This window comes from Chrysochloris asiatica, unplaced genomic scaffold (genome assembly GCF_000296735.1).
Source record: "Chrysochloris asiatica unplaced genomic scaffold, ChrAsi1.0 scaffold00154, whole genome shotgun sequence".
Lineage (NCBI taxonomy): Eukaryota > Metazoa > Chordata > Mammalia > Afrosoricida > Chrysochloridae > Chrysochloris > Chrysochloris asiatica.
In genome coordinates this window covers 2,251,644-2,262,586 of record NW_006408672.1, presented here as the reverse complement: position 1 = coordinate 2,262,586, position 10,943 = coordinate 2,251,644, and the positions used below count along the sequence as shown (strand labels likewise).

Sequence of the window (10,943 nt, the reverse complement as noted above, 5' to 3'; positions counted from 1 at the left end):
TGACCTTGTGGTCCAGTGTTTATCCTACAGCATCATTAGCTACCCAAATTGGATATCTAAAAATCATTGGCTACCCAAAATGGGGGGGCTACAAAAGCTGAAGTGACTGGCTTATAAGCTTTCAAGAGGGAGCCTAGATCCAGAGGGCACAGAGGAAGGTAGAATCTCCACTGAGTAGTATCCAATCTGTCTGGACAGGGCTGATGAAAAGAGATGGGGATAAGACTCTTGTGGTACAATAGTGAATAATTGCTATCAGGACTGACTGAGGGTTGAAAATGTAAAGGTAGACGTTTTGTAACAAAAGGAGGGGAGTGGTTGACTTTGCAGTCCAGGAGAGAAGGTCCCTGGGACCATTAAAGGAGAAGAGTGGAGTGCAGGACCCTACTCAGAGAAGCAGTGATGCCAGAGATGGAGGCAGAGATGATGATGATGGAGCAGCTGGGGGCTCTGGACTCAGGGAGGGAGAGGGGCTGTGTGCTGATGACATCGGTGGGGGTGGTACCCTTTAGTTGTTTGATGATGCAGGGATAGGATTGTAATCATGGCAATGAAATGAAATGCGATAGGATGAATGTAAAGCTAATGTTCTCCCATGTAAACTATCACATAATGCATAATAAAAAAAAAAAATTAAAAGTTCATGGGAAAATTCCATTTTACCATGAACTTTTTGAAATCCCCTCATATCTCCACAGCCTTTGTTCTTTGGGCTTTTGGACAAATTACACACTCATGTTTTACAGTCTAATTTTTTTTCCTGTAGTCCTATTGTGTTGTGTAGGATAAGCACTGGCCCGCAATGTAGGTTTGAACTGCAAGGCCAGAGGTTCAAACTCAATAGCTGCTCCTCAGAAACCCTATCCAAGATTGCTGTGAGTCAGAACCAACTCAACAGCACTTAACAACAACAGATTTTTTTTTCTTTATCTGACTATTGACATAAGTTTGGAGGGTAAAGAATCCTGGGAAAAGCTACCAGTACAGTTCCTCATTAAAACAGAGAGTAAGGGCATTTCTGTAGTCATTTAGCAGAGTTTATTGAGTACCTAGCAAATGGATTTTTCTTCCTTTCCCTAAAGCACAGATGTTCTAAAATAGTAGGCTTGAATCCCTGAGGTCCATTTGTCCTGTTTTATCCACTTTAATATAATCTTTATTTAAAAAAAAAAATGGGGAGAAGTTTATCTGACTTTTGCCTTTTGTGGCCAGAAAAGCAGGCACCCCTATGATTCTCTGTGTGGACACAAAGCTTTCACTGAGGAGCAAATCAAAGCGTTCAGGGTTTAGATCTGAGACTGGAGGAAGTAACCCCAGAGTCATTCACAGTGGGAATTAGAATACACCCCGCCATACTCAGGAAGCGTTTTCCGCAGGGAGAGATGCTTGTCTGTATAATAGGTACAAGTATATATTGTGGCTCCCGCCTTTGAAAACTATGGATTCAGAGCTCACACAGTTTAACAAATGGGACAAGCTGGTGGGTTTTCAGTAGATTCAATAATGACAGGTCGCCTTTTTCCATCATCTCTTGCCTGGTGTGATGCTGTAGGATAAGCACTGGACCACAAGGTCCTTTTGAACCGCAAGTTCGGTGGTTCAAACCCACCAGGCTTTCTCTGAAAACCCTATACAGAGTCACTATGAGTCAGAATCAACTCAATGGCACATAACAACAATAACCATTTGCCAAAATACCTTTTTCTCTTCCTGTTCCATCCTTCAAAAACATATGTGGTTTTTGTTTTGTTTTTTAATTTTATTTTAGGCTTGAATTTACATGTATCTTCTTCCTAAATTCTCATTTTCTTTAACTTATTACACTTCAGTACTTTCTGAATTACTATTCTCAGAAAGCAAAGGAGCCTAGGGGAGTTTCTGTCAATGTTTTTATTTATCACTGACCTTTATTCATAGGTTGTCAGCATCATTTAGTTTTTCTTCATTGAGGTCAATCAAATATTTCTATTCCTGCCTTGCTTATGTGCTTCTGAAAAGTTGCCTAGAAGTAAAAAGTTAAAAATAAATATGATCTTAAATGCCCAGGATAGCAGGCTGTGGTTAATTTTGTTGTAACAGAATCATCATCTCTTTTTGTGTGCTTTGTAAATGCATGTGTACATGTTCTCAGCCCCAAATTTCTATTTGATTTATGTGTGTTTTCCTGAAAGTTTAAATAGTTCAGTTTGGACAAGGCAAAAGTGGTAAAATTTTAAGTGTTGTAATATTACAGTGATATTATAAGTAGGATTGATACTGAGTGGATTATAAATATAATAACAAAATTTAAGGATAACTAAAATGTATCCCTAGTGCATCTTATATCATATGCTACCCCTGTTTTGTGTTTCAGGTACAGAGCCTTCACTTTTTTCTTGACATTTTTGCTGTATGCAAGTTTTCACTTATCTAGAAAGCCTATCAGCATAGTTAAGGTAAGAAATCATTTCTAAAAAAAACAAAACAACCCAACAATAAACCCTCTAAGTTTCATATCTTGTCTGTAATTTGTTTAAGAAACTGGTTACTTCTGAAATCACTTACAAGGAGGAAGTGGTTGATAAAAGAATTATGGAAAACAGATTTGTGTACAGGAAATCAACAAACTATTTTGCTGCTTGGATTTTTAATTTTCCTTTCCTGAAACTAGAAATCTTTCATTTAAATTTAAATCTTAGAGGATTTATAATTTTGGAGGTACTCCTAGTGTGGCACTGGAGGATTACCGCTGGACTACGAAACACAAGGTCGGCAGTTCAAACTTACCAGGTGCTCCTCGGAAACCCTATACAGGGTCTCTATGAGTCAGAACCTACTTGCTGGCACTTAACAACAACAATATACCTTCATTTAGAGTTCCGGGTGTGGTGCTGTAGGATAAGCACTGTACTGCTAACTGTAAGGTTTGTGGTTCAGACCCACCAGTAGCTCCTTGGAGCTATACAGAATTGCTATGAGTCAGAATGGACTTGATAGCACTTAACAACATACTTTTATTTAGGAATCCCTGGAAGCAGTTAAGTGCTCAGCTACTAACTGAAAGGCTGGAGGTTTGAGCCCACCTAGAGGTGCCTTGGAAGAAAGACCTGGTGATCTCATTCTGAAAACATCAGTCACTGAAACCCTGTAGAATAAAATCCTACTCTGATACACATGGGGTCTCTGTAAATTGGAATAGATTTGATGGCAACTGGAACTGGGAATAGTTTTAGTTTTATTAGTTGATAGTTTCAGAATTCTAAAACTTATTTATTTTCTCTTGTTTAAATCCCCCTCCTCCCAATAATTTACTTAAAATTATATTGTTTCCTAAATTGCTTCAATTATTATTAGATTTGACCCTAAGTCAGCTTGTGATTGTAAGTCTCTATTATTCTTAGAACACTGAGTTTCTTTTTGAGTGATGGGCGAGCAGGAGGTTGTTAACTAGCATTTCACTAGACTTTGAGAAAAGAAAATTAAAGTAGCTAATCCTATATAATAGTAAGTTATGACTTGGGTGGGGGCGGAGGGGTGGGGTGACAGGAAGCAGGGTAATTTTCTTATCCTCATTAAAATTATATTATTTTGCCTATAGACTGGTCTCCAGACTTGAATGACATTTGAATCTTTATTGTAAATGGAACAAATAAATTGCCCAGTGCCAATGGTAGCTCATTCATAGTTACGTGGCCCCTTCCTTCCCTCACTTTCCAGCAGTTGGCAGAGAATCAGACCCAGGCCTGCCATTGTGTTGACCTTTGTGGTAGAGCTTCCTCCACGCCCACCAGGTGGCTAGGCACTGAACAAGTTGTTCTCAGTGTCCTGGGGCAAGAGGGAGAGGCCACCCCGACGTGCTGCTTCTGTGGACACTGGCGTGTTCTCTGTTTCTAGTAACTTCCAGTCGATGGGAACCATCACTCATTTACTTAAAATACCCTAAAATTCCTTCTTCATCCCCATTGTTGTTGTCATTGTTTTTAGCACCATTGCCTCAGTTGGTTCCAACTGACAGAGACCCTGTATTGGGTTTCTGAGGAGTGACTGGTAGGTTTGAACCACCAATCTTGAGGTTAGTAACCCAGTGCTTACCCTAAAGCACCATACCAGGAAGCAGGAATCTCCATGCTTTGTGGCGATGGCACAAAGGCACAGAATGTTGTTTTCAAAAGAGAGATAAGGATGAGGAAGAAGGTAGTGGTTTAGTAACCTTGTCAATTACTAGACAGGTGACTCAAAATCTATTTTGTGATGTTAAATAGAGATTCAGTTTTGTTTCTTGTAGTTGGATAGCCAGTGGTGCCAACAATAGTTATTTAACAAATAAAGAAATAAAAAAAACTATGTTTTTCCCATCGACTCTGTTAAATAATCAAGATTTTCTATTTTATTTTGTTGACTTATTCCCAGGGCAATACTATCAAACTTTGATTTAAACCGATTGCTGTGGAACTAACTCTGACTCATGACGACCCCATGAGGTCAGGGTAGAACTGTGCTCCATAGGGTTTTCAATGGCTGGGTTTTCAAAAATTTCAAAACGCCAGGCCTTTTCTGTGGAGGAGTGTCTGGGTGAATTCAAACCTCCAACCTTTTGGTTAGCGGCCAAGAGCATTAACCGTTGTACCACCCGGCGTCTCCAATCATTTTATTACAGTGGCTTAAAATATGTATGATCTCATTCATACTTCTTAGATATTATCTCATATAAACCTTAAGATTCATTCAGTTGGGAAGATATATTGGGAAAATGCTGAGGTTTTCTTTGGAGTTGCAGTGCATTTAAGTATTAATATGGAGCATATTGGAACTTTCAAGACACCAAGTTTTCCCACCCAGAATCACATGTCCTCTCAGTGTTTCAAACTGTTTTCTGGCTGCCACCTAGGTTTGAATATAATTTTCTTCTTACAAGCCGTGTATGGCTGGAGAGAGTTGACCATGCTCCTACTAATCCATGTCACCATTTTGCATCTGGGGTCCAGAGACCCCTGCAGCCTAAGCTCTTCCTAAGAATCATCCCCCTCCCATCATTCACAATAGATTATATATGGAATAAAGGGAAAATCTAAGAATAAATTGATGATCACCTTAGGTGTATGAACTTAGAAAACTCAAAGAACAGTAGACAAAGGTGACAAATAGACAGTTCAAAGACATAGAATTCAAATTTCCAAGAAATACATGAAGTACTTTGAAGTTTATTAGCATTCCCAATGTAAATTAAAGTGACAATGTGAGTATATCTCTTTATACTCATCACCTAGCAAAAAAAAAACATTAAAGAGAATGGCCCCTATTGCTGGCAGTGATGGATGAGTACTTTCAGGCATTGAGGCTAGGAATAGAAAATGTCTCAGCCTTTGGAAAGAAGGCTGGTAACATCCATTGAAATAAAAATTTACACATATCCCTCAGTTCTACTTCTGGGAATTTCACCCATAAGAATAAATTATGTATACTTAGGGATAGCTGCATAAGCATCTTTTTAAGCAAACCAAAATGCCTGAATACTGACTGAGTCTAATCAGGAGGGGAAAGGCTAACTAAATGATGGTAAACCCATCTTAGGAGATGTGCAATTTTCTGAAAAGAGTTAGACTTCCAGAAAGTATTTGAGTCAGAGGAATCAAGATGTACAGAGGTCTATATAGTATGATTCTATTTATGAAGACTAAAGTAGTTTCCTTATATATTCTATTTCTGTGTACATTTGTGAGAGGGGTAGGTGTTTGTACATGCCTGTTTACGTGTGCGCACACATTTTTCGTGGCTCACTTGGATGGAATCCAGTCACATTCAGGTGCTGTGGTAAGTCAGGTGCCCGGTCTAGTTTAGCCATCAGCCTTAATTTCCCTTCTAGGATCTCTCCTGGATGTTGCTTTGGAAAGTTCTTTTAACAATCTTATAAATGGAGTATAAAGGATTAGTTAGGATAAATGAACTCATGTCATCTAAGGAACCATATTGTTGTTGTTAAGTGCTATCAAGTTGATTCTGACTTATAGCGACTCTGTGTAGGGTTTGCACGAAGCAGTTGGTGGATTTGAACGGCCAGCCTTGTGGTTCGCAGTTCAGTGCTGATCTTACAGCACCACACTAGGAGTACAACAAACCATATAGAGTTTGTTAAACTTACCGACCAAAATGTAGATATCTGTGCACACACACACCTTGGTCTATCACTTATGTATCATCTGAAGGTGGCGTGGAGGATGTGGGGAAGGAGGAGGGAGCTTGTTGTTAAGTGCCGTGGAGTCGGTTCCGACTCATAGTGACCCTATACAGGGTTTCCGAGGTTGTAAATCTTTACGGGAGCAGAAAGCCTCATCTTTCTCCTGCGGAACTGCTGGTAGTTTTGAACTGCCGACCTTGAGGTTAGCAGCCTGATTCGTAACCACTATGCTACCAGAGCTCCCTAGAGCTCCTTTTTAGGGAGGTCGAAATATCCACTCTGACTATCTTGTCCTCATGATCACCTTGCAGTGTCTTCTGTGTCCTTCCTGCCTCGGACTTCCTGTCACTTCCTGTTAGAGGCGGAGCAGCTGTGTAGGAAGAGGAGCAGCCCTGGCTGTATTCTGAGGGCCCAGACATTGCTGAGAAGCTAGGATGTGCTCACCAGATGTTTTTGGAATAAAAGAAAGAGTGGAGTTTCTCAGTGTGAAGTTAGGTGTTCAGATGAATGGAAGAATGTATTGTTAAGTGCTGTTGAGTTGTTTCTGGCTCATAGTGACCCTGTGTAGGGTTACTGAGGAGTGACTTGTGAGCTTGAACTGCCAACCTAGTGGTTCAAATTGACCTTGCAGTCCAGTGCATTAGCCTACAGCCCTCACATTAAATATATGTTATTATAGTTGATATTTGTATTTAAAGGGCTGTGTTGTTGTTGCTGTTAAGTGCCATCAAGTTGATTTGGACTCATAGTGACCCTGTATAGGTCTTCTGAGGAGCCACTGGTGAGCTTGAACCACTGACCTTGTGGTTCAAACCGACCTTGCAGTCCAGTGCATTAACCCACAGTAGATCTGCTCAAGTGTAGAATGCAAGGAAACTCATTTTTTTCTTGTGTATTCTTTCTGTGGAAAAATGCCTGTTATATCTGCCTTCCTTTTTATTTTTAAATTTTCAGTTTTGTCCATTGGGTGAAGATTTACAGAGCAGATCAGTTTTCCATGCAACAATTCATACACACTTTCCTCCATCTCATTGATTGCAGTCCCCACAATGTAACATCACTTATCCCACTTCCCCTGGGTTTCCCTTTTCCATGACTCATTCTTTCCTAATCCTTCTCAACTTTGTCCTCGGGTAAATGCTGCCCTCTTTGATCCCAGATGATTGACGATTCTAAGGAGGGCATGTTTTCTTTACTGCTACTGTTCCCATTATAGACCTATCTATTTGGCTGAAAATTGAGCCATGGGGAAATAAGTTCCTTTCCAGACCTGAAGAGTGACTAAGGGCCATAGTCTTGGGCTGTATCTGACTTCTGATCCCTGGAAATGGTTTCTTTTACTTCCCAGTATGTGTGTTGGGTGGAGGAGAGGTGTTGGGGCTTGGAGAAGGAAGCTATAGGTAGAATAAACCAGTTTCCATACAGTCTTCAGCTCATGGTGACTCCATGCGTGTCAGACTAGGCTCCAGAGTACACTTTTTCAGAAGTGTATTACCAGATCTTTCTTCTGGGACACCTCTGGATGAACTCAACCTCCAACTTTTCAGTTAACCATTTGCATCTCCCAGAGACTCTGCAGGTAGAATAGATCCCACTCTCCCCCTGCCCCAAGCATACACATTAGTGTGTAATGAATGCAACATTATTTGTGTGTGCACCATTATGCTGTCACCGTTCTTCTCCCATCCCCACCTAGCCCTCTCAACTCTACTGTTTTCTGCTGTTTATTCTTGTTATTTTTCAGTGTGTGTTACACATACATTTAAAAATAATTTTGATGTTAGCCTGCTACAATGTCACATTCTAATTTTCCTCCTTTAGCATAGCTAAGCCTTTTTCTAAGTTACCTTTTTTCAAATTTACTTACTTTATCTTTGTTGGTAAGAATATACAAGGAGGACATACACCAATCCAACTATTTCTACCTGTGAAATTCAGTGATGTTGTTTACATTCTTCCAGTGTTACAGTCATTCTTGCCCTCCTTTTCTCCGTTGTTCCTCCCTCATTCACATAAGCTCACTGCCCCCCTAAGTTTCTATCCAATCTTTCAAGTTGTTGTCATTTGAACCCATATAGCTAGGATTTTATATGAACACAACGGTCAAGGGAGACATTCTTTAGTAGTTAATGAAACAATAATTTGGCTTTAAGAAGACTTCATAGGTTATTTTTGGTATAACGGTTAAAGGTTATCTCAGGGTGACAGCTTGGGGTTCATTCAGCCTCAAAGGCTCCATAAAGTCTGGATTCCATTCGGATTTATAATTCTGTTCTGCATTTCCCCCTTTGCCAGGTAGTATTTTAATTATTATTATTTCAGGGTTTTTTTAAGTTTTTATTGTGAATTATGTGATAGTTTACATGGGAGAACATTAGCTTTACATTCATCCTATTGTATTTCATTTCATTGCAATGATTACAGTCTCCTCTATGCATCATCAAACAACCACAAGAAAGGGTATACCCCACAAGCCTGCCCCCCGACCATCAGCACACAGACCCTCTCTTTCTCTGGGTCCAGAGTCCCCAGCCACTCCATCTCTCCACATCATCATCTCTGCCTCCATCTCTGGCGTCACTGCTTCTCTGGGTAGGGTCCTGCACTCCGCTCTTCTCCCTTAATGGTCCCAGGGACCTCCTCTCCTGGACTGCAAAATCATCCACTCCCCATCTTTTGTTACAAAACGTCTACCTTTACATTTCCAACCCTCACAGTTATTCCTGATAACAATTATTCACTATTGTGACACAAGAGTCTTATCTGCATTTCCTTTTATCAGCCCCGTCTAGTCAGATTGGCTACTACTCAGTGGAGATTCTGCCTTTCTCCGTGCCCTCTGGATCTAGGCTCCCTCTTGAAAGCTTGTAAGCCAGTCACTTCTTGCCTTTGTAGCTCCTCCATTTTGGGTAGCCAGTGTCTGAGTTGCCCATCCCTGTGAACCCTGTGTACTGAAGGAGTGGAAATGATCCTCACTGTAAAGATTTGTTCCCTCTTTTGAGCTACTACATCCATAGGTATAAGTCAAGTTCATCAACTTATATCAGATTACTCTTTTTTCTTCTTTCTTGTAGTCACGTTCTGATCATCCAGCCATTGAAGCCAGGTCAAATGGGTACTAGCTGAAAGTGTGGGTGTTCTTGTGCATCTCCCCTCACTTCTTATCAGCTAGACGCTTCACTCTCCACTCTAGTCCTCTGTGGCCATGTCCCTGTCCCTGGGCCCAGGAGTCCCCAGGACTTGCCATACTGCTGGCCAACTAGGACTCAACCCTGGTTCACAGGAGTCTATTGGATGTGGTCAGACTTAGCTCACAAATTCATTGCTGTTTTTCCCTCACATCCCCTTAACAGTGACCAATATGGTCTCCAGTCAGACCACATGCCTGCTCATGTTTTCCCCTTGAGTTTTAGTCTTGGAAGGGTGTTTGCCTTACAGGGACCCAACCACTTGCCTTGATGGCTCCTGAGTGAACAACTTGCTTGTTTTTGTAGTAGCCAGTCAGGCTGCCGTTATTGTTTTTTATTTTCCCTGGCAGTCTTTCTTTCAAGAAGTATTTTCTGAGTAGTATCCAATCTGTCTAGGCGGGGCTGATGAAATGAAATGCAGACAGGCCTATTGTGATACAATAGTGAATAATTGTTATCAGGACCGATTGTGAGGGTTAAATTGTAAAAGTTTTATAGCAAGGAGGGGAGTGATTAACTTTGCAGTCTGAGAGCGGAGGTCCCTAGGACCATCAACGGAGAAGAGCGGAGAGTGGGACCCTACTCAGAGAAGCAGTGATGCCTGAGATGGAGGCAGAGACTGATGTGGAGCGATGGAGCAGATGGGGACTTTAGATCCAGAGAGGGAGAGGGACTGTGTGCTGAAGACCTGGGGGGTGTGGGGGGCAGGCTTGCAGGGTATACCCTTTGGTTGATTGATGATGCATGGAGGGGATTATAACCATGGCGATGAGATGAAATATGATAGAATGAATGTAAAACTAATGTTCTCCCATGTAAACTATCACATAATTCACAATAAAATATTTAAGAAAAAAAAATGAATGTTATATCTAAATACTACTAACAAAGTGTTGAAAGCAAAATCTTAAATCAATACTATTTACAATAGCATCAAACCCAGAAAATACCTGGAGGTAAATTTAATAAAAGATTGAAATAGCTCAACACTAAAAGTAAAAATTCATAAAACAAAACAAAAAAACAAAAAACAAAAAGAAGTATTTTCTGTTCTTCTAGCCACTCCAGGCTGGTCTGCTTGTCATTTCAAGTGGAGATTTCCCACCTCAGAAGATTCTGGATGGGGTTCAGGAGATTCCAACTATGGTCTATGCAATGCAAAGGCTCTGCAGGAAGCCTCCTTCACTGGGCAAGTTATAGCCCCTTTTTAGGTATTCCAATCAGTTATAGGCTGAAGACGGACTTACAGGCTTTCTATGGTGATAATTCTGGTATTCCTTTCTCTCCCCCCTCAAGTGTCTATTTCACAATGATATGCAAGGGAAACCAAGATTCAAGAGACATTCAAGCATCTTAACATTATTTCCCTTTTTTTACCCATTCAAACCATGCCTCAATCCCTGTATCCCAGAGCCCTGTTGTTTCAAGGTTGTGCATACATCATTATTTGCCTCTGTCCCATTTACCCCATGCAAACCTGCCTAAGTGTTCTCCCATCCACCTTGTTTTTCCATTCCCCTTCCCTTGTGTATTGCCACCCCCACCCCAGCACCAAACTATCCTGTGTCTATTCCCTATTCAGTGCTCCACCTTCCCCTCCC

At 40.9% G+C, this 10,943-nt stretch overlaps 1 protein-coding gene across 1 annotated transcript in view; it reads left to right on the top strand.

Annotated features, from left to right (window-relative positions):
* The window catches only part of SLC37A1 (solute carrier family 37 (glucose-6-phosphate transporter), member 1), a 187,925-nt gene that overhangs the window by 12,446 nt on the left and 164,536 nt on the right, over positions 1–10,943 (top strand). Inside the window, exon 2 of the mRNA XM_006870849.1 lies at positions 2,354–2,435. Coding sequence (XP_006870911.1) covers positions 2,354–2,435 — 82 coding nt within the window. The remainder of the gene's footprint in view (positions 1–2,353; positions 2,436–10,943) is intronic.